This window comes from Bos mutus, chromosome 1 (genome assembly GCF_027580195.1).
Source record: "Bos mutus isolate GX-2022 chromosome 1, NWIPB_WYAK_1.1, whole genome shotgun sequence".
Taxonomy (NCBI): domain Eukaryota; kingdom Metazoa; phylum Chordata; class Mammalia; order Artiodactyla; family Bovidae; genus Bos; species Bos mutus.
In genome coordinates, this window is record NC_091617.1 from 95,798,649 (window position 1) to 95,821,617 (window position 22,969).

General features: G+C 44.6%; 1 protein-coding gene across 1 annotated transcript in view; it reads left to right on the plus strand.

Moving 5' to 3' along the window:
• The first annotated feature begins 15,480 nt into the window (after positions 1–15,480).
• Positions 15,481–22,969, plus strand: part of SLC7A14 (solute carrier family 7 member 14) — a 50,972-nt gene continuing 43,483 nt past the window's right edge. The window contains exon 1 of the mRNA XM_005891731.2: positions 15,481–15,784. Coding sequence (XP_005891793.1) covers positions 15,481–15,784 — 304 coding nt within the window. The remainder of the gene's footprint in view (positions 15,785–22,969) is intronic.

Consider the following 22,969-nt stretch of genomic DNA (forward strand, 5'->3'; position numbering starts at 1 on the left):
CAACACAGAAGTCACTGATAACTTCAGCAATGCAGTTTTGGTGGCAAGGAAAATACAGAAGGCAGAATAAAGAAGGCCAATGACTGACAATATACGAAGAAGTGGAGACAGCCAGGATGACAATAGCTAAAATGTGGCAATACCTAAAGAGGGAATGGCAGTTTGGGGGAGGGGGGCTGTTTTTAATTGTTTGTTTTGTAAAATAAAGTGAAAGTGAAGTCACTCAGTCGTGTCCGACTCTTTGCGACCCCATGGACGGTAACCTACCAGGCTCCGCAGTCCATGGGATTTTCCAGGAAAGAATACTGGAATGGGCTGCCATTTCCTTCTCCAGGGGATCTTCCCAACCCAGGGGTTGAACCCAGGTCTCCTGCATTACAAACAGACGCTTTACCGTCTGAGCCACCAGGGAAAGCCTTGTAAAATAAACCTGTTAAGAATAATTCAAATTCTTAGAAAAGTCCAAGAAATCATCAGAATTAGTTGCCTTTGGGGGATGGAGGATAATCAATATGGAATGAAAGAAAGCCAATCTAAGAGAAGCCAAGGGGACTTCCCTGGTGGTCCAGTGGCTGGGACTCTGCACTCCAAATTCTGGGGGCCTGAGTTCGATCCCTGGTTAGAAGGCTAGATCCCACATGCCACAGCTAAGACCAGGTGCAGCCAAATAAATAAATTAAATATTAAGAGAAGCCAAGGTCACAGGACTAGATACTTGCTTCAGGGGCAGATTCTATCTTCCTATATTGGCCTGAGCTTTGTGTAGCATCTGGGAGAATCCTGCCTCCGGGTTCCAGGTAACTCATATCTGCTGTGTAAGGCTGATTCGTTAACCAAGTCAGAGCATTCCCTGGAAATTCCCTGAAAATTCTATCTCCAAAGTGAAGAGAGTGACAGTGATAACATTGGTAATCTAATTCCATGGGGGAAACAGATGCTAACAAAACCCAAGGATAAGTCTTCATGACCAGGAACAGGAACAGGCTCATTATTCTGGGATCTTCTATGTTTTTTTCTGATTTTCAACTAAATATTTTCCCCTGATTTTTAAAAAATACATGCCGACCACAGAAAAGAAGAAAACAGAAATAATTTCTAAGTCAATCACCCATTGATCCCTCCTTTTAACATTTTTTGTGTTAGTTGCTTGTCGTGTCTGCTCTTTGCAACTCCTTGGACTGTAGCCCACCAGTCTCCTCTGTCTATGAAATTCTCCAGCCAAGATTCCTGGAGTGGGTTGCCATTCTCTTCTCCAGGGGATCTTCCCGACCTAGGGACTGAGCCCAGGTCTCCAGCATTTCAGGCAGATTCTTAACCATCTGAGGCACCAGGGAAGCCCCTTTAACATTTTAGCCCTCTGCTTCCAGAAGAGAATGCAATCGGATCATATGCTATACAGTTTATATCTTTTATTGTTAGTTTTTAAATTTAATATATTCTGAATAATTTGTTACTATGTTATTAAATATTATTTCTGAACAATATTTTGTTGGTTGCTTAAATTTTTATATTTTGAATCCCTTAAATCCATTTAACTCTGCCCTTATTTTTGGACATTCAGATCGTCCCCAATTTTCACCACTATAAATGATATTGCAACAACCATTGGGGGAAAAAAACCTTTTTTTGTACCTGATTATTTTCACGTGATAGATTTATATTCCAAACACACTTATGTCAGCCCACTCTCCCACCATCAAAGTATGGAAGTATCATTTCTTTGATCCATATTATTTAATATTTGTTTGCATTAACAATTGCTCCTTAAAGGGCTCTATGAGGAATACATTCAAACTCAAGAACTTGCAGTTTGCAAAAATATTAACTCAACAGCATGGAAGCAAGCTCTTTTCAGTCAAATAGCTTGTAGTCTGGAAGTTCATTTAAAAGTCCCCAAATGAAATCTGGCATTTCTCACCATTGACATTGAAATATGCTCTCTGAATTTTCAGATTTCCTAATGAAAAGACATGCTGATTGTCAGGAAAGGAACCTACCTCCAGGGAGTTCTCTGGCTATGTATCCAGAGTGCACCCCAAGGGCCTCAGACCCATGAATCCTGAGTGGGTGCTATCTTCCAAGGAAGCCCAGAAGCTGAAATGAACATGTACCCACAAGGCAAAGTGATCTCCATTTTTCAAAAAAAATATTGAATTCCAGGTTGTCAAAGTCCTCAACTATATTCTACACAGATTGAAAAAAAAAATGACGCAAACTAAAACTTAAACCCTCTCTGCTATGGTGGATACTCTATGATTTATGAGACGTTTACTGCTCTGATGAGGTGAAATACTTTTTGAGGTCTCCAAGGAGCTACATGAATCATCAACATCAAAAAATACAACTCTAACCCTAACTGGATGTTAATATTTTAATGTTAAATATTTTTAATATTATAATAGTGTGAATTTTTAACTGTCTTCCCTTGACTGAATATTAAAGGATCAAAAACATAGAAAGATCATTTATTTATAACTATGTAATATAGATAATTTGGTTTCTCAAAGGGATTTGTGAAGGCAGCCAAGGAAAATAGAGTTTAATCATTTGTAAAATCTGAGACTTGGATTAAATGATTTCTGAGGTTTTGTGCTCTTTGATTTTATGCACACAGGGTACTCAACAAAGGAACTCCTCCTCCGTTGTAACAGAGAACAGGGATTATTACAAACTGCTATTGTCAAAGACATCTTTCATAAAGAAATATTTATGCAGAATATTCTTTTTAGCACTGTGGAAAAACCTTCATTCTACAAACATTTGTTGATTACCTATGGCTTGCCAGTCCCTAATGTGGTCCCTGAAGATTCAGCAAAAAATGAGACAGACAAATCCATACCTTCAGGGAGTTTATAGTCTAAAGAGTGTGTGTTCCAAGAACAGAGAGATCAGTGTGGCTGGGCCAAAAGGGAGGGTGGCAGGCAATGACCTCTGAGATGAAGCAGATACCAGGCCACTTAGTGCTCTTCAGGCCATTGTAAAGGGCTTCTCAGGTGGTGCTTGTGGTCAAGAGTCCATCTGTGCAGGAGACATAAGAGATGCGGGTTCAATCCCTAGGTCAGGAAGATCCCCTGGAGAAGGCCATGGCAACCCACTCCAGTATTCTTGCCTGAAGAACCCCATGGACAGAGGAGCCTGGTGGGCTACAGTCCATAGCATTGCAAAGAGTCAGACGTGACTAACGCGACTGAGCACACACCCAGACCATTATAAGGAACTTGGGATTTTACTCTTTCCAAGATACAACCATTTGCAGGGTTTTAAGGAGATACAAGCCTTCAGGTGTATATCAATCTGTGTCAAGGCACAAATTAATATATGCTGAGTTGGGGGGAATCAGAGAAGAAGTGGCCCAAGTCATTAGCACACACTTAATGACAGGTGGGCTATGAGCTATGTGCCAAAAGAACATGAAAATGTGGATAGCTTTGGGGAGGCGAAGGTGGGGGAAAATAGCAAGAAGAACAGCTAAAAAGTAAAATCACTGTAACCATCAGGGAGACCTGCTGTGTCACACCGGATGGTTACGTCATCATCATGCCTGTCTTCCCGGCCAGTGTGGGGGCTCCAAGAGCAAGGAAGCCATCTTCTTCTTTCTGTTTCTGCATCTTGCACACACGATGCTCTGAACCCATTAAAGCAGATGGTGTGTACTGAAAACAGTACACACCCAGAGGAGAGAGGGGAGGGGAATGTGGCATCAGGCTTTGTTGAGAACTGAAAGTTCATGAAGCATGTATAATAACCTACATCCGTCAAATTTATATTCCATCCACTTGTCTGTTGATTATTGTATCACATAGAAATGGCCATTTTCAAAATGTGAAGGACCTGCTTGAAATTATCTGACTTAAAATATAGACTCTTTGAAGAGTAGAAATTTCCTTTGGGGGCCTTGGAAGGAAACACAGAGCCAGGAATATCCAGAATAACTGGATCAAAGTACAAAGGGGTCTGGGTATGTGTTGACACAGTGACAAGGGAACACAAAACAAGTTTCAGACATAAGCTCCAAACCCAAGGCACAACATCATACTAACTGCAGTCATGAGTGCGTGAGGGAGCTTCTCACATCGGCAGTTCTGTTCAGCATTTCCAGGGAGAGAAGCTGCACAGATGTATCCACTGAAGGATTCTCCTGAGCAGTGCTGAGGAAACCAGCTGGTTAATAAGGAAAAGCATTTATTAAATCCCTGAAAGACTCGTGCTTCTCCAAATTAGATGAAGAAATTCCCACTGAGGCTGAGTCACTAGGAAAACTCCTGAGGAACATTAAACACCCTCAGCTCCTCTAAAGGAACATTACCACCTAGGCAGGGATCATTCCAAGCCTGGCACGACAATAATTTCATACAGAAAAAATACAGGCAGCTCTGTCCACTGTCTTAAATATGGAGCGGTAGGAAGAGGGGAGGGGGAAGAAGGAGAGGAAGATGATGTCAGGTGGGGATATCCTCCCTGACCTGGTACTGGAGGAGAAAGGGCTTCCCTGCAGGAGGTACGGGTTCAACCCCTGGGTCAGAAATCCCAGGAAATGGCAACCCGTTCCAGTATCCTTACCTGAAGAACCTCATGGACAGAGGAGCCTGGTGGATTACAGTCCATGGGGTCTCCAAAGAGTCAGACACGACTGAGCAACTAAAGCAACAACAAATATGTGTGTGTGTAACTGAATCACTTTGCTGTACACCAAAACTAACATATTATAAGTCAATAAAAATTAGTATTTTTTTAAAAATTTATCAGAAAAAAGAAAAAAGATAGATGTGATTGTTTTAACATATTGAAATTTAACATATTGCTTGTTACTGCAGCAAAAGCTTATTAATGGAGTCAATAACTTTTTAGAAACAGAAAAAGAAATAGCACACTTTGTAAAGGAAGCTGAAATGATACCACCTCTTTTGCATAGCTATTCAGATGTCATAGATTCAAACTCTCCTTTAAAAATCTTCCAAGCAAAACAAAGTCAGCTGTGTCTGAGATCTCATATACAACATAAATGGGCTAGCATTTGGTAAGTAACATGGTAGGTGATCAAGAAATAACAGAGGTAGGCTTGATCAATCAAACACTTAGCAAAGACATTGTTGGGAAGATTAACAATCTGAAAATCAGGAACCCTGGTTTTAAAGCCAATTGTACATCTGAGTGAGTCTATCAGGCACTAGTATTGCATGATTTAGGAGATACATGTATACACAAGCACAGCCAGACAGATCAAAAACATCTCCCCTAACACTCTGGTCCAAAACTGTCACCATGATAAACTGCAGCCTGCCCAGGAAGTACAAATCAGAAAGTGAAAGATCTGGAAGCTGTACCACATGAGACATTGCTGATCACTGAAGAAACTGAAGATGTTTAGTCTAGGGAAGATAAGACTCCAAGAGACATGTTAGCTGCCTTCAAAGACTTGAAGATGTTCCCATAAACAGATTAGCCCTAATCTGAACAGATAGAGACAGCAAAACAGGGGACAACAAGAGAAATCTACCAGGACATCCATCTCAATTCAATTTACTAGGTGTTCTGTTCAGATGGCACAGACCCTGGGATTCACATATATCTGACCTGTATCTGGCCACCCCTGTAAAACCACAGTGACTGACAGACAAGTGACTCCACAGTTGAGATACAAACACAGAGCTGTAATTGACAAGCTTGGAAGAAACAGAAGAGCAACAGAAGCCAGGACCTCAGCAGAGAACCTGCCACCAAAGACTCTGGCCAAGTAAGCCACAGTAAGCCACACATATGATGGTCCAGGGCTTCCCAGATGACGCTAATGGTAAAGAATTCTCCTGACAATCAGGAGACATAAGAGACATGGGTTCAATCCCTGGGTCTGGAAGATCCCCTGAAGGAGGGCATGGCAACCCACTCCAGTATTCTTGCCTGAAAAATCCCATGGACAGAGGAGCCTGGAGGACTGCAGTCCATAGGGTCACAAAGAGTTGGACAAGACTGAAATGACTTAGCACGCATGCAGGCAAGGAGGTCAGGCTTTCAGAGATAGGGTGGTGACTATAGATGAACCCACCATGCCCTAACCACCAGCATGTGTATGCGTCTGGGGCAGAAAAGTCAAGGGTGTAAGAGTATGAGAGCAGATGTAACATTCAAAGCTCCAGGCAAATCTGCCAAGGACTGTCTTTAGATAATAAAAGACAGGAAAGGAGAAAGCCTTTCTCTAAAAGCTTGAGAAAGGCAAACATGAGCACCTAGGATTGCAATACCAAGGTGTACAATCTGCAGCCAGAGGATCCAGGAGGTTTCAGTAGAGAAGAGTTGTGGGTGAGGGCTGGGCAGCAGGCCAAGGGCCCTCTGAGAGCTGCCTAGTGGGGGTGGGAGGGCATGTCAGCAGTAGGGGACAGAAAGACCTGGTCATCCACCAGAGCTGGGTGATGCTAGCAGGCGGCTGTTCCCTGGCTTCCATGCACGCCAGGCCCTGTGCTAAAAGCTCCATACACGTTAACTCTGATCCTCCCCACAGCCCTGTGAGCTAGTTCAGTTCAGTTCAGTTGCTCAGTCGTGGCCAACTCTTTGCGAGCCCATGAATCGCAGCACGCCAGGCCTTCCTATCCATCACCAACTCCCAGAGTTTACCCAAACTCAGGTCCATTCTGTTGGTGATGCCATCCAGCCATCTCATCCTCTGTTGCCCCCTTCTCCTCCTGCCCCCAATCCCTCCCAGCATCAGAGTCTTTTCCAATGAGTCAACTCTTCACATGAGGTGGCCAAAGTATTGGAGTTTCAGCTTCAGCATCGGTCCTTCCAATGAACACCCAGGACTGATCTCCTTCAGAATGGACTGGTTGGATCTCCTTGCAGTCCAAGGGACTCTCAAGAGTCTTCTCCAACACCACAGTTCAAAAGCATCAATTCTTCAGCACTCAGCTTTCCTTATAGTCCAACTCTCAGATCCATACATGACCACTGGAAAAACCATAGCCTTGACTAGATGGACCTTTGTTGGCAAAGTGATGTCTCTGCTTTTTAATATGCTGTCTAGGTTGGTCATAACTTTCCTTCCAAAGAGTAAGCGTCTTTTAATTTCATGGCTGCACAATCACCATCTGCAGTGATTTTGGAGCCCCAAAAAATAAAGTCTGACACTGTTTCCATTGTTTCCCCATCTATTTCCCATGAATTGATGGGAACAGATGCCACGATCTTAGTTTTCTGAATGTTGAACTTTAAGCCAACTTTTTCACTCTCCACTTTCACTTTCATCAAGGGGCTTTTTAGTTCCTCTTCACATTCTGCCATAAGGGTGGTGTCATCTGCATATCTGAGGTTATTGATATTTCTCCCAGCAATCTTGATTCCAGCTTGTGCTTCCTCCAGCCCAGCACTTCTCATGATGTACTCTGCATAGAAGTTAAATAAGCAAGGTGACAATATACAGCCTTGATGTACTCCTTTTCCGATTTGGAACTGGTCTGTTGTTCCATGTCCAGTTCTAACTTTTGCTTCCTGACCTGCATACAGGTTTCTCAAGAGGCAGGTCAGGTGGTCTGGTATTCCCATCTCTTTCAGAATTTCCCACAGTTTGTTGTGATCCACATGGTCAAAGGTTTTGGCATAGTCAATAAAGCAGAAATAGATGTTTTTCTGGAACTCTCTTGCTTTTTCATGAGCTAGTTAGTGCCCTTCTTATCCCATTTTATAGACGGCACCAGCCAGGCAGAGAGAGGCTCATAGCTAGGAAAGGCAGAGTGAGACTTTGAACCCAGGAAATATGGCTTCTGAATTAGGTCCTGAACCAGAAGCCAGGAGCTCAGGGCAGAGGATAAGCAGTGAAGCTGGGGGCAAGGGTGGAGGGGCTAGCACATGACCTGGGTACAGGAGTAGGGAGGGGTCTCCGACGGCTTCCTCACATCCTGCGGTTCCAAGGAGGGGCTCTTCAAACCTGGCACCTTCAACTGCAACTTCCATTTGTCTGGGTAAAGAATCCGCCTGCAATACAGGAGACACAGGAGACGCAGGTTCAATCTCTGGGTCAGGGAGATCCCCTGGAGAAGGAAATGGCAACTCACTCCAGTATTCTTGCCTGAAAAATCCCTTGGACAGAGAAGCCTGGAGGGCTACAGTCCGTGGGGTCATAAAGAGTAGGACGCAACTGAGCAGGCCTGCATGCAAGCAAGGTACAGAATGAAAAAAAAAAAAGATGAGAAGGATTTTGCTGCAATCCTAACTGTCCAGCCACATGAGGGGCAGCTCCCATCAGCCACCGCTTCCTGCTGCTCCAGATGTTCCAACAAAGGCCTGCTCCCGGGGAGAGTCAGGAAGGGATTTCTGTAATCCCTTCGTGTATTTGCAAAATCAGTCAGGAAAGATTTGAAGCTGGTTACTGTTTTGTTTGCCTTCATTTACTCCCTCTCCTCACCTCCAAAGGCAGGCTCCAACCTAATTCGATAATCCTACCTAGCCGGTAAACTTCCAAGCCATAATATTCTCATCCTCACACAAACCTGCTCTTACCATCATTATCCTTGGAACCCACTGAACCCTCAAGCATGCAGGCCAGCACCACAAGGATGCCTCCCTCCTCCCAAGGGCCCCGCAAGCCTTCCTTAGTTATAGCTGTGAAGTATTTTGAGAAACCTGAATTAAAGTGCTAGAGAAAGCACAACACACATTTATTGCTCATCTTGGAAAGACAACAGCAATAAGCTTCCAGAACTCCTTTTGATTAGCATAATCTGGGGGTAATGAATATGGATATTGTCAATAGTCACTTAGAAGCATGTTTTCTTTTGCACATTTTGTTCTCTCCAGTAAATTTCCAACCAAGGAAGGAAATGCCCCAAGTCCCTGCCTGCATCAATAAAGCTAGCACTCAGAGGAATTACATGGGGAGAATAGAGCCAGGAAGGAACTCTCACCACCTTCAACCTTTCTTCTAGTTGATTTTCAGTGTTTTCACCATGATTTCTGATTATCAAATAGAAACTCTCAGTTCCCTAACCCATCTGGTTCTTTTTTCAGTGTCCTTATGACAGTTTCTGATGAAGGGCTGATCAGAACAAATATCCCGAATGGTATCTCCAGATAGCACAGCATCCATAGTCACCACCTGAAAAAGACAGCTGCTGAGAGGCACAGGTACCTGCCTAGGAAGAGAAAGAGGAAGTACCTGTGGGCCTTGGGACCTCATGTGGAAAATGGCAATGGGTCAGTCAGGGTTTCTCCAGAGAAAGAGAACCAAGAGTACTTATAGAGAGACTATGTATATGAGGACATCACTTCATGAGAAATAGATGGGGAAACAGTGGAAACAGTGTCAGACTTTATTTTTCTGGGCTCCAAAATCACTGCAGATGGTGACTGCAGCCATGAAATTAAAAGACGCTTGTTCCTTGGAAGGAAAGTTATGACCAACCTAGATAACATATTCAAAAGCAGAGACATTACTTTGCCAACAAAGGTCCGTCTAGTCAAGGCTATGGTTTTTCCTGTGGTCAGGTATGGATGTGAGAGTTGGACTATGAAGAAGGCTGAGCGCCGAAGAATTGATGCTTTTGAACTGTGGTGTTGGAGAAGACTCTTGAGAATGCCTTGGACTGCAAGGAGATCCAACCAGTCCATCCTGAAGGAGATCAGCCCTGGGATTTCTTTGGAAGGAATGATGCTAAAGCTGAAACTCCAGTACTTTGGCCACCTCATGCCAAGAGTTGACTCATTGGAAAAGACTCTGATGCTGGGAGGGATTGGGGGCAAGAGGAGAAGGGGACGACAGAGGATGAGACGGCTGGATGGCATCACTGACTCGATGGACGTGAGTCTGGGTGAACTCCGAGAGTTGGTGATGGACAGGGAGGCCTGGCGTGCTGCGATTCATGGGGTTGCAAAGAGTCGGACACAACTGAGCGACTGATCTGATCTGATCTGATCTGATGTGTATGAGGAGGGTTCCTTACAGGAATTGGCTCACATATTATAGAGGCTAAGAAGTCCCATGATCAGCTATCTGCAGGCTGGAGAACCAAGAAAGCTGGTGGTGTCAGTCAGTCTGATACCAAAGGCCTGAAAATTTGGGAGGGGCCGGTGGTGTGAGTCTTGGTCTACGTCTGAAAGCTCAGGAACCACAAGACTTCCCTAGTGGTCCAATGATTAAGACTCTGTTTCCAATGCCAGGGGCACAGGATTGGTCCCTGGTCAGGAAACTAAGATCCCACATGTTACATGGAGCAGCCAATAAATAAATGACTTTTTAAAAGAACCAAGATCACCAATGTACAAGAAAAGGAGAAGATGAATGTCTTGGCTCAAGCGGAATCAGTGAATTCACCCCTCTTCTGCCTTTTTGTTCTATCAGGCCCTCAGTGGATCAGACGATGTCCACCTATGCTGTTTCGTCCTAATCTCTTCCAGAAGCACCCTTACAGACATATCCAGAAGTATTAATAGTTACCAGTCAGCTTGACACATAAAATTAACCATCCCAGGCAGTATCTGGTTTTCTACACCAGCACTGCAGTCATTATTAACAGGGCAGTGGACCCCCACCCTGCAATGCAAGAATGAGCAAGGGAACTCTAAGGAATCTCTATGTTGATGCCACAGCTCAGACCAATTAAACTGGGGTCCCTGGGGTTGAGGCCAAGCACCAGTGTTCCTGAAAGATCCCCAGGTAATTCCCCAGTGTAGCCAAGTTGGAGAACCAGGGCGGCCATCGGCAGCAGGCCCACACCTCACTCCCCTTTGTACGCTGGTCCTGGGATTGACACATCAGACAGCATGAGCCTTCATTGAACCTCGCTGCACCAACAATGATCTTTTTAATAATGTAAATCACATTGTGTTGCTCACCTTAATAAAATCCTCCCGAAGGGAAAAGTGTTAGTTGCTCACTCATGTCTGACTCTTTGCCACCCATGGGCTGTAGCCCTTTTCATACCGTTTATGGGGTTTTCAAGGCAAGAATACTGAAGTGGCTTGCCATTCCCTTCTCCAGAGTATAAAGCACAAGCTGGAATCAAGATTGCAGGGAGAAATATCAATAACCTCAGATATGCAAATGACACCACCTTTATGGCAGAAAGTGAAGAAGAACGAAAGAGCCTCATGATGAAAGTGAAAGAGGAGAGTGAAAAAGTTGGCTTAAAATTCAACATTCAAAAAAAGAAGATTATGGCATCCGGTCCCATCACTTCATGGCAAATAGATGGGGGAAACAATGGAAACAGTAAGAGACTTTATTTTTGGGGGCTGAAAAATTACTGCAAATGGTGGCTGCAGCCATGAAATTAAAAGACACTTGCTCCTTGGAAGAAAAGCTATGACCAACTTAGATAGCATATTGAAAAGCAGAGACATTACTTTGCCAACAAAAGTCCTAGTCTAAGCTATGGTTTTTCCAGTAGTCATGTATGGATGTGAGAGTTGGACCATAAAGAAACCTGAGTGCCAAAGAAATGATGTTTTTGAATTGTGGTGTTGGAGAAGACTCTTGAGAGTCCCTTGGACTGCAAAGAGATCAAACCAGTCCATCCTAAAGGAAATCAGTCCTGAATATTCATTGGAAGGACCGATGCTGAAGCTGAAACTCCAATACTTTGGCCTCCTGATGTGAAGAACTGACTCACTGGAAAAGATCCTGTTGCTTGGAAAGATTGAAGGTAGGAGGAGAAGGGGACAACAGAGGATGAGATGGTTGGATGGCATCACTGATTCAATGGACCTAAGTTTGAGCAAGCTCCGGGAGTTGATGATGGACAGGGAAGCCTGACATGCTGCAGTCCGTGGGGTCACGACTGAGCAACTGAGCTGAACTGGACTGCAGCCCACCCAGCTCCTCTGTCCAGGCAAGGAATTTCAAGGAATGTCCAGGAATTTCCCAGGCAAGAATACTGGAGTGGTTGCCATTTCCTTCTGCAGGCGATCTTTCCGACCCAGGGATGGGACCCGGTTCTCCCTCATTGCAAGTGGATTCTTTACCGACTGAGCCACCAGGAAAACCCTCAGGCAGGAGAGCTGAGACTAACACTCTGAAAGCAGGGCCAAGGGCCAGCTCTGCCCTAATGTGCTTCATGACTTCAGAGGAGTTACTGGACCCCCAGCCTTCTCTGCCTCATGTGTCAATGCAGGTTTGCCTAGGATTTGATTAGTTGACACGCATAACACTCTAACATGGCACCTGATTCCTCCTCGTCACTCTGACCCAGTGTCACTCAGTCCCCAAAGCAGTCATCCTGTCCCCCCTCTGACCCAGCTCTGCAGGACACTCTCCCTGACACCTGGCATAACTTTCCACCACTCGGGAGCCAATGCTATGACTACAGAGACCCTCTCACCCCTTCACTGCCCTGTTTTATTTTCTTTATAGCCTGTATTCATTCACCAGGGCTGCTATAACAAAGTATCACAAACTGCATGACTTAAACAACAGAAATGCATTGTCTCACAGTTCTGGAGGCTGCAAGTCTGAGATCAAGGTTCAGAAGTGTGGGTTTCTTCTGAGGGCTTTGAGTAAAACTCTGTTGCAGGGCTCTCTCCTAGGTTCTGGTGGCTGGCTGGCAGCCCCTGGTGTCCTCTGGGTGGTAGATGCATCACCATGACGTCTGCCTACATCTTCACATCCCATGCTCCCTGTGTGTGTGGCTCTGTGTCTAAATTGCCTCTTTTTATAAGAACACCAGTCATGTTGGATTAGGGTCCCATCCTACTCCAGTATGGCTTCATCTTAGTTACTGCTGCAGAAACTGTTTCCAGTTGAGGTCACTTTCTCAGGCACTGAGGGTTAAGACTTCAACATGTAAATTTGGGGGGAGGGGATGCTGTTCAAGCCATAACATACCTTCATCCCTCTCTAGAATGATCTGGTTTTATTTTTCTATCTGTGTATTGAATTATCTTGTCTCTCCTCACTGAATGTCATTGCTTATATTGCCTGATTGTTCTGCAATGGCCATGCTATGCCTTTGTCACACACAAAAAAACAATAAAATATAAGCCTTTCAGAAAAAAAACAAAAATGAACCTTCTCCCTTGCACTGTGATTTGGGTGACTATCATCTCCAGTTCTAGACTGGAAACTCCATGAGAACAGGGACAGTGTCTTTGCATCCCTGAGCTTAACACCATGCCTGCTCATAACAGATGCTCAGTACATACTGGCTGGGTTGGATTAAACAGATATGTACACTGATTTCCCCACAGGAGCTCAAGAGCTCAAGTAGAGCACTGTTCTTGCAGCCTTCCAGATATACCTTTTCTCAAAAATCTGGAAATCTTAATAATGTTAGCACTCCAAGCTTTTGAATGACGCTGCCATATACAGTGGCACAATTCAACTATTCTGATATCTTAGATGTTGTCAAGAATTAACACACAGCATGAAGCAATGCTGTCAAATCTAGGAGGAAATTAAACCAGTAGGTCCATCACCCAATCCCTGTGAACTAAACTGCGACATTTCACCTAATTCTTCTAATTAGGTTGTGTTTGCAATGTCTTTAGAAGCAGACAAGTGTTACATCAAGTGCTAAGTAGTATTAATTAATAATATTGGTAGATTACACCAGTTGGTACTTGCTGTAAATGTAAAGGTTCTAAGCCTATCAGTATAGTACCTGGGATCAATGTTCTAGCTGTACTTTAAAAATTCTTCATAGAGTTTTATAAAGCCTCTGACTTCCAAGTCTTCCCTGGTAACTCAGATGGTAAAGAATCAGCCTGCAAGGCAGGAGACCCGGGTTGAATCCCTGGGTCAGGAAGAGCCCCTGGAGAAGGGAATGGCAACCCACTCCAGTATTCTTGCCTGGAGAATTCCATGGACAGAGGAGCCAGGTGGGCTACAGTCCATGGAGTCACAAAGAGTCAGACATGACTTAGTGACTGACACTTTAACACTGACTTCCAAAGAAAGTAGCTTCATAAAATCTTTGCATTTTCTGTAACTACTTGACAAAATTTTATAAATCATCTATTACAACAATTCTCAAATCTATCAGACCAAGCATCTCTTTTTTATAATAAATGTTTTGACACACCCTTCTTTAATGTCCTAAAGCAAAATTCATGAGTAACCTGCCTGTATATAACATATTTCAGTATATAAACACTCAGGCAAGTACAAATATTGTCATAAGATGATGGCACTGTATGAAAAATCACTGTCAACATGCCAGTTTCAAATGGCACCTTTGCAGACTGTTATAGGTGTACTGAATGGGCGATGCAGTACCATGGGTTGCACTGAAAGGGGGTCTTGGTTTTCCAAAATGGTGATGAACTCCTTTCAAGTTCCAAATTAAAGAATTTACAATCTTCCTTCAATACATTCTATAATTGCCTTCCTGGAAAAGCCAAGAGACTGGTCTACTAAAAACATCCAAAATAGTCTCATGTGCTTATATGTTAAACAGGGATAGGTTTCAGTTCTTGTAGGTGAAGAATCATAACCAGATTCTTCACCTACAAGAATATCCAATGAGACATCTGAAGGTAGTATGACACCACCCAACACATTTAGCATCTTTGGGCCCCACCAAATGCCATGGGCACTGCCCCTACCCCAATCTCTGAGAGCAAAAAATTCTCAAAACTTTCCATTTCATTAGAGAACAAAATTCCAAGATAATCCCATGGGGTGGCTCTGCCCCTCTTGAGATCTGACTTTACATCTTTATATTAAAAAATGAGGATTTGTGTCCCCAAAGAATATGCTCAAGAATCACAGACCAAGTCTTAGCAGAGCCAGGTAAGAAGCACTTGCGGGTTGACAGAAGAGCACCTTCCACCTGCCAGGCATTGTCTTAAGATCTTTCTGTATATGTGTATCCAACTCTTTGTGAACCCATGGACTGTAGCCTGCCAGGCATCTCTGTCCACGGAATTCTCCAGGCAAGAATACTTAAGTGGGTTGCCATTTCCTTCTCCAGGGGATCTTCCTGACCTAGTGATAAAACCTGGGTCTCCCGTATTACAGGCAGATTCTTTACCATCTGAGCTACCAGGGAAACCCCTAAGATCTTTTTAGACAAACACTTATTTAATTCTTACATCAACACAAGGCAGGAGGCTTGACCATCCCCATGGTACAGTTGAAACTGAAATACAAAGAGATGACATAACTTACTGCAGGTCCAGTGGCAGAGCCCTAACTCAGACCACCCTCTTCAAAATGACCATGCAACATAGGGCAAACTACTCATTTAGGACTGGAAGGGACACAAAGTGAGAAAATCAACCCTCTGCATTATGAATACACCCAACAGATCAGTTCCACCAGTTCAGTGCACTGACCTCTAGCTATGTCTCCAAGTCATGGTTTGTTCCCCCTTGGTCTCACCTTCCTCCTTCTTGTGTGTTTCCTGCAGACATTCATGCCCAGGAGAAGGCTGCTGCAGGTCCCTCTGGACCTTTCCTGAAAGGGAGATCCCCATTCACTAGATGAGTTCCAGAAGCATCCACTGAGGTTTCTGCAGCCCACCTCTGTCAGCTGACCTTCACCACTGCCTGTCTCTCAGGATGAGTGGCTTCCTCACCTCCCTCGACCCCCGGCGGGTGCAGTGGGGGGCCGCCTGGTATGCCATGCACTCTCGGATCCTGCGCACCAAACCGGTGGAGTCCATGCTAGAGGGAACTGGGGCCACCACGGCACATGGCACCAAGCTAGCCCAAGTGCTCACCACCATGGACCTCATCTCGCTCGGCGTCGGCAGCTGCGTGGGCACAGGGATGTACGTGGTGTCTGGGCTGGTGGCCAAGGAGATGGCAGGACCCGGTGTCATTGTGTCCTTCATCATTGCAGCCGTTGCGTCCATATTGTCAGGTAAGCATCTCGGTGAAGGCGAAGGCCGCACTCACCAGCCTGTTACCGTTCCTCCCACTCTTCTGGAGTATTCAGTAGTGAGAGGAGTGAAATGGTAGACCTTTTTGCTTTGACTAACAGGGAGTTCACTAGGTTTGGCTCATTGGAGTAGCTTCCTTTTCCTTTGGTTTCTCCATCCAAATAATTACCTGGTGCCTATCTACTGCGCAATGTCTCATTCCCTGTCACGTCCCAGTGGCTCTATTTTTATTCTAAGTCTCCTTTCATGGGAAGGTAGGTCAGTTCCCTTTGTGTGTGTGGTGGGGGTGGGGGCGGGATATAGCCAAGATATAAATAATAAATAATGGATAGGCAGATAGCAAAATGACACGTCAGTAAACCTGATGTGATTGGGACTTGATGAGCCTCAAACTGGCATTGTGATCACCAAGGAGGAGGAAACCAAGCTAGGAAATATAAGGCCATTGTGAGAACCACAAAGCACCACCTGCTGCAAGCGTTTCAACAGCTTGATATTCTGCAGTGGTAGCCCAGCAAGCACCTTCTCTCTCCTTGAGAAAAAATCATAAAGCTCATTTGTTTGTTTTTTTAAATAAGGCACCAGGGCTTACATACTGATAGTTTATGAAACAGCGCTATTTCTTTTTCCTCTTTCTTCCTCTTGAGTTGGGGTCCACAGTATTTTCCCAGAATGCCAGGGATGGGTCAGTGGAAACTCTGAAAAAGAAGGGAAACGTCTTGCTCTTGATGCTTATACTCCAAAAGCTCAAGGTGGACTTGAGGGTGGCAAATCACGTGGGTCAACTCATGTCTTGGCAATGAATGCTGTGGCCTCTTCAACTGTTTCTGGAGCAGTAAAGGTGCTTACTTATACTGGGAGTTCTGTGTACTAATGAATACGACCACAAGGAGAGTTCCACACTAGTATCACACATCCAGGCTAAATAGTCTTCATCTTTATGGGATGCACGGGCTTCCCGGGTGGCATTAGTGGTAAAGAACCCACCTGCCAATGCAGAAGAAGCAAGAGACATCTTCCCACTAGGTTGGGAAGGTTCCCTTGGAGTAGGAAATGGCAACCCACTCCAGTAATCTTGCCTGGAAAATTCCATGGACAGAAGAGCCTGATGGGCTACACAGTCCATGGGGTCACAAACAGACACAACTGAGCATACATCCACGCATGCACACATATGGGATGCACAGACCAGGGACATGCAACCACAAAGTACACTGGTTTACATTTGTCATCTTTTTATTGTGATGAGAAAAGTAATTCCAGACTGATCTGAAAATTTACCTCCTGCCATGGCTTATATCCTTGTTGGTTTTACCACTATCTTTTCCTTAAGTCATTCTCTAATATGCATGAATATCCTAATAACTGAGATTCCTGCAGAAAAGAGGATTTTTTTCCTTATAGATGAAAATAAATTTTATTCACATGAATGAATCCTGTGGATGCTTGAAATTCTATTAACCTGATTGCAATCATTTTCAAACTTGTTTGGCAAAGAAATTATCTGGGGGAGATGCCAGATTCTTACTCACCATAAATTTATAAATCTGAAAATGTCAGCATACAGAACAGAATAGCAATGGTAAGACAAAAGGCAGGCATGTAACCACAGGTCCTACAGAGGGCATAGGGGAGATGGCTAAGGTCCTGCCTGGTCAATGCAGACCACTTGCTCTCTGCTCAGTCGCTCATTTGTGTCCAACTCTTTGTGGCCCTATGGACTGTAACCCTCCAGCCACTCTGTCCATGGAATTTTTCAGGCAAGAATGCTGGAGTGAGTTACCATTTCCTTCTCCAATGGATCTTCCCAACCTAGGGATCCAACCCACATCCCCTGCATTGGCAGGTAGATTCTTTACCTGCTGAGCCATCGTGGAAGCCCCACAGTCTCCTCTATGTCCCATGCTATTGTGCCCCAGTCCCCCAAACCCACAATAGTTCCCACAAGTGAATCCCCACAGCTTATCCTTCATGGTGCTAGCTTGCATTTAGAAATTAGAACCAGGCCCAGTCACATTCTGGGAGCCTCTCCCCCTCTCACCATGCTCATGTGTAACCTAGCCCAGGGCTCTGGAGGGAGTATTGACACCACAGATATTGGCAAACACTACAAATCAGCATTTGTTTGTTGTTTTCAGAGAGTGAGTTGTTATCCATTAACCAGCACATCACTGGCCTAGCTTCTCAGAAGGCCCCAGTACTATCCAGTAACTCCACCAGGCACCAAGAGAAAGTCCTGCTTCTCCCCCATTAGGGACACTCCTCTCTGCACCTGGTCTCAGCCATAATCCTGCTCTACCCTTCGTAACAGACACCTCCTCACTGAGGCCAACCAGAACCTTCCCTGAGCTCCCAGCCAGGGCCAGGACCAAAATAACTGTGCCAAAGTTGGCAGTTTTACATTAGGTTTCTTCATGCAGGCCTCTCACTCTATGATCCTCGGTCACTAAACTAAGGAAAGCCCCCCTCCACCGCGTTCCTTCCACTCCCGCATCGTGACCTCAGTAGTACCTCCCGCTGGACCCAGTTCCCCACCACTTCTCCGTATCACAGTAATCAAGCTCCTGTCTACCCTCAGGCTTTTTAATACATGGTCCCTTTCTACTCTGGCCTTAAGCAGAATGGTTTCAATTCGCATTTCCCTAATTATGAATATTTGAACATCTTTTTGCATTTATTTGCCATGCATATATACTCTGGTAAAGTATTTGTTCAAATCTTTTTCCCATTATTTAATTGGAGTCTTCAGGGTTTTTTTAAATCAACTTTTTAAACTCCTTTATATAGTTTGTATACAAGGCTTTTATTAGATGTGTGGTTTTACAAACATTTTCTCTCAGCTTGTGGCTCATTTTTAAATTTTCTTTTCATTTTGTTTTCTTTTTTAAGATACTGCTGCCCAGGCTCTACCCCCTAGAGATTCTAATCCAATTCAGTTGGATCAGGGTACAGCCCAAGGATCAATGGCTTTTTTTTTTAATTCCCTGGGGAATTCTAATGTGCAGTCCAGGTTAAGAATTACTCCATTATAGGAACCGGGACTTACCTATGGAATAGCCATGACCTACAAGAAAAGGAAACATATACTAAGATAGAAACTCTTTGGCCAGCAGATTCTTAAGAGAATTTTGCCCCTGTGGCATCATCCTCCATGCCATGCAAACCAGTTTATGATACGGAACAAATTCAACTAAGAGAGGGAGCCACTTTCTCTATAACTGGACAAGATTCAAAGCTACAATAACTTCCCAGGCTCCTCCTACCGTTCCTGCCCCAACACCAGAGCTGCCCACAGCCTATCACAGGTAGGAGAAAATTTATCAGAGGAAGCAGCTTGTGCTGTAACCTTTACCCTTCATCCAAAAGGTCTTATCTACTCTCGAATAGCTCAGCAGTGCACATCCAGACCCCATGCCTGTGCCAAACCTTAGAAACCCTTTGTGTATACCAGATTGTATAAACCAGATAGGGGAAGTAGTTTTCTCTCTGGTTACCACTGACAGCTTTATGAAGAGATGAGGGATGAAAGCAGGATAGTTTTCAGAGTTTCTCTAGTTCAGCTGGCTTGGGATGAAACACAAAGCAAGGTCTCCATGCCAGCGACACCTGGCCATTCAATGCAACCTGCCCCAAGAGGCTCCTGTGGACGTGAGTTGGGAAATCAAACTTGTTTATTTTCAGTCCTTTTAATATTAATAAAACTGAACCTCAAACAGAATATAGGTCTGAATGACTCCTAAGATCATGCACTGTCTATAATAACTCTTTGAGCCCACATCTCGGGGTCGGGGGGCATTGTAAGGATTAAATGACAGTAAGCATTCACAACCTCAGTCCCCTGGCTGGTACACAATACTGATAATTTTTATCTGCTCATGAAAAACAGTAGCAAAAATCTAATAAGATACAGTTTGGGAAAGCTGTATTGGGTACCCACTATATGCCAGTCTTAGGGCAATAGCAGAAATAAATAAGAAATTGTCTCTACCCTAAAGGGCCAATCACTTATTGGGTTCATCTCCACTGTTGGAGATAAACACTAAACCTGATAAGTAATTACAGCAATAATAATATTATTGGCAGCAGAAGCAGCTGATTTGAGCACTTCCTGTGAACCAAAAGAGTTCTAAGTGATTTACACACTATTGTACTCAGTCTTCAAAACAACCCTATGTGGTACTGTCCTCATATTACAGATGAGAAAAAAAGGAGGCTTCTGAACAGTTTGGCAATTGGTTTAAGGTTCTTGCTTAAGAGGTGACAGAACAAGGAACAGCATGAACAGTCTGACTCCAGTGACCACTTGGCACTCAGTTTACGGTTCAGCACTAGGGTTGATTATTTTGTGTTGATCATGTGAAAGACTCTCACTCACTCTTTCGCATCTTCTCATCCATCATCAGGTGAGCCCTGGTAACTGAATCCCCGGGGAGGCGGTAAGGGGAGCAGAACTCTTTCCCACAGACGAGGCTCCCAATCTCCTCCCTGCGCCGGTTCTGCAGATCTTCACAAAGTTTAAGCTGGGCCTCCTCGTTCCGGTGTTCATCTCCGGTTGATTTTCATGGCCAAAGAGATCTCTAAAGACTTAGGGTCTATTTAGATAGTCTGGTGAGCTTCTCCTCCTCAAACTGAAGCACAGGTGAGAGGTGACCACCAGAAGGGTTGCCCCTTCTGCAACCTGTTTTCAGTGACGTAGATCGTTCATTCATTCCACAAACTTGCATTTACTAGTTCCTCCAAACATACTTGAGAACTGCTCTTAATCACTAGGGGGAGTGGGAGAGGCAGAAACATTGAGAGGATAGAGAAGAAATGCAAAGATGAACAGATTCGGGGCAGCCTTCAAGCTTCTTGAAGACTAGCTCTCCAACATACTGTCCAAATACACAGCTGTAAATTGGAAATCTTAATAATGATAGCGGCTGCCCCTGATGTTTGTAAAGTGTGTAAGACATCAGTTAGTAAACACTTGATAAATGTTAGCCACTACTATTATTACTGTTGTTATTATTATTCTTAAGTGAATACTGTGCTTTAGGCACCACACATATACTACTTCATTTAATCCTCTCGGCCTCCCTGCTGGGCGAGAATACTTTCCTGTTGTATAGCTCACCATAATAGCTAAACCACTGGGCACTGATAACATGCCTGGCACCAGCTGAACACCAGCTGCACAATCCTCCCAACAAATCCTACAAAATAAGTACCACTGTCAGATTCACCTTGCAGATGACAAAACTGAGGCTCAGGGAGGTTGGGTGACTTGTCCAGGACAACAAAGTAGTCAGAGGCAAAAAAGGCAAGTCTACATTTGATTCTGCCTTCTCCAGAGGCTGTTACCCCCATATTGCTTCATGCAGACACACACCCCCAAAATTTAAAAACTCACCAGAGAAAACTGAGTGAATCAAGGAAACCCTCATTCTTTTTTTTTTGAACTAAAGCTTCATTCTTATTGGGGTTTTAGAAGAGCCTGTAGCTCACTCTGTTCTATTGATTAAATGAGTACTTTTCTAGATCAAAACTTCTGTAACCTGGGTCATGAAAGTGACTTCAAAGTTCAGTGTCTTTCCGTCACCTGTCGGCAGTGAGAAGGGTGCTCTGAAGTGCAGACAGCTCTTCCACAGGGGGCTGGATTGACAGCCCTGTAGGAAGGCTGTCAGTTACCAGTTCAGGAAAGGTGAGCACAATCTAATAGAAATATGCAAGTTTCTCAGATCACTTAATGTGAAAATGAGCTTCCTCCAGCAAATCCAGGAGAGGCTGGGCTTCTTTTACATCTTCTCCAGCACTGGCTGGGGTGGACAGGGCATACTGAGAGCACCCAGCGTGGCTGTGGGAGGGACTGGCCACCAGCTTGGCACCGCAGGGATGTTGCAGAAGACAGGAAAGAACTCCGAGACAAGGGGCTTGGCATGGACGCAAAGAAACAAGACAGGCACACATGAAATAGTCGTGGGCACTGCAGGAGACAAAGGGCCTGGGACACCCGGGATCTGGTCCAGCCCTGTCCCCCAGCAGCTTGGGACCCTGGAACAAGTCATTTACATCTTGTGCCCTCAGTTTCCTCCTCTGCAAAATGAAGAGTTTAGATTGAAAGCGAAAGTGTTAGTCGCTTCAGTCACGTCCAACTCTTTGTGACCCCATGGACTGTATCCCACCAGGCTCCTCTGTCCATGGAATTTGCCAGGCAAGAATACTAGAGTGGGTTGCCTTTCCTTTCTCCAGGGGATCTTCTGGACCCAGGGATCAAACCTGGGTCTCCTGCATTACAGGTGGATTCTTTACCATCTGAGCTACCAGAGAGGCTTGCCCATATGAGTTAGGGTGAAAAAGAGAACCCAGGGAGGGGAAAGATTTGTAAAGAAAGGTCCAGTGCCTCAATTCCACCCCCTACACACACCCCAGCACCACATAGCATGGGAGGGATCAGTCCCAGAGCTGACATACCTCACTTCAAGCCCTGACCAGCCATTTACTACTTGTGAGACTTACCTAGGGCTCCCCAAGCAGGTTGCCAGAAATGACAGATGTGCCAAGGTATTGCTCCCTTAGCCCTCAGGGCCACAGGAGGTGACCAGGCTTGTCACTTGTACCTGTGAACAGCCTCGTCCCTTTACACAGGACCTCCTGACCACATTCATACAAGCGTCATTGTCTAGGTGTATTCTGTCAAGCGGAAAAGATCAGGGAGTCTGGAGAACCTACCTAGATCTTGACCTCAATTTCTATAAATGGGATAATGATAGCCTCAGCACCATTATGACCTTGTGAGGTTCAGATCATGTATGGAAAGCACTAACCAGAGCTGTGCGTGTAGTCAATGTTTAGTAATGTTCGCTATTATTTTTATGACTATCACTACTGCTTACCAGGTCTCCAACCTACCAAGGCCAGGCTCGTTCCTGGTGCAAATGAGCCATCTGTGGTTCAGATTCAGAAGTCCCTCCACACACACCTAGCAGAAGACTCAGACCCACCTCCTACCCACCCTTTCTCCAGATAAACCTTGGGCGAAGAGCTTGCTTTTGCTTCTGAAGGTATTTGCCAAAGAGGAACTCTGTCTCTACAGGGACAGTCCCTTCAAACAAGCTGTGCTTCAAAACATACAAGAAGACTGTTCCTCAGAAGACAAGTAAATAAATATATAGAAAAATTCCAAA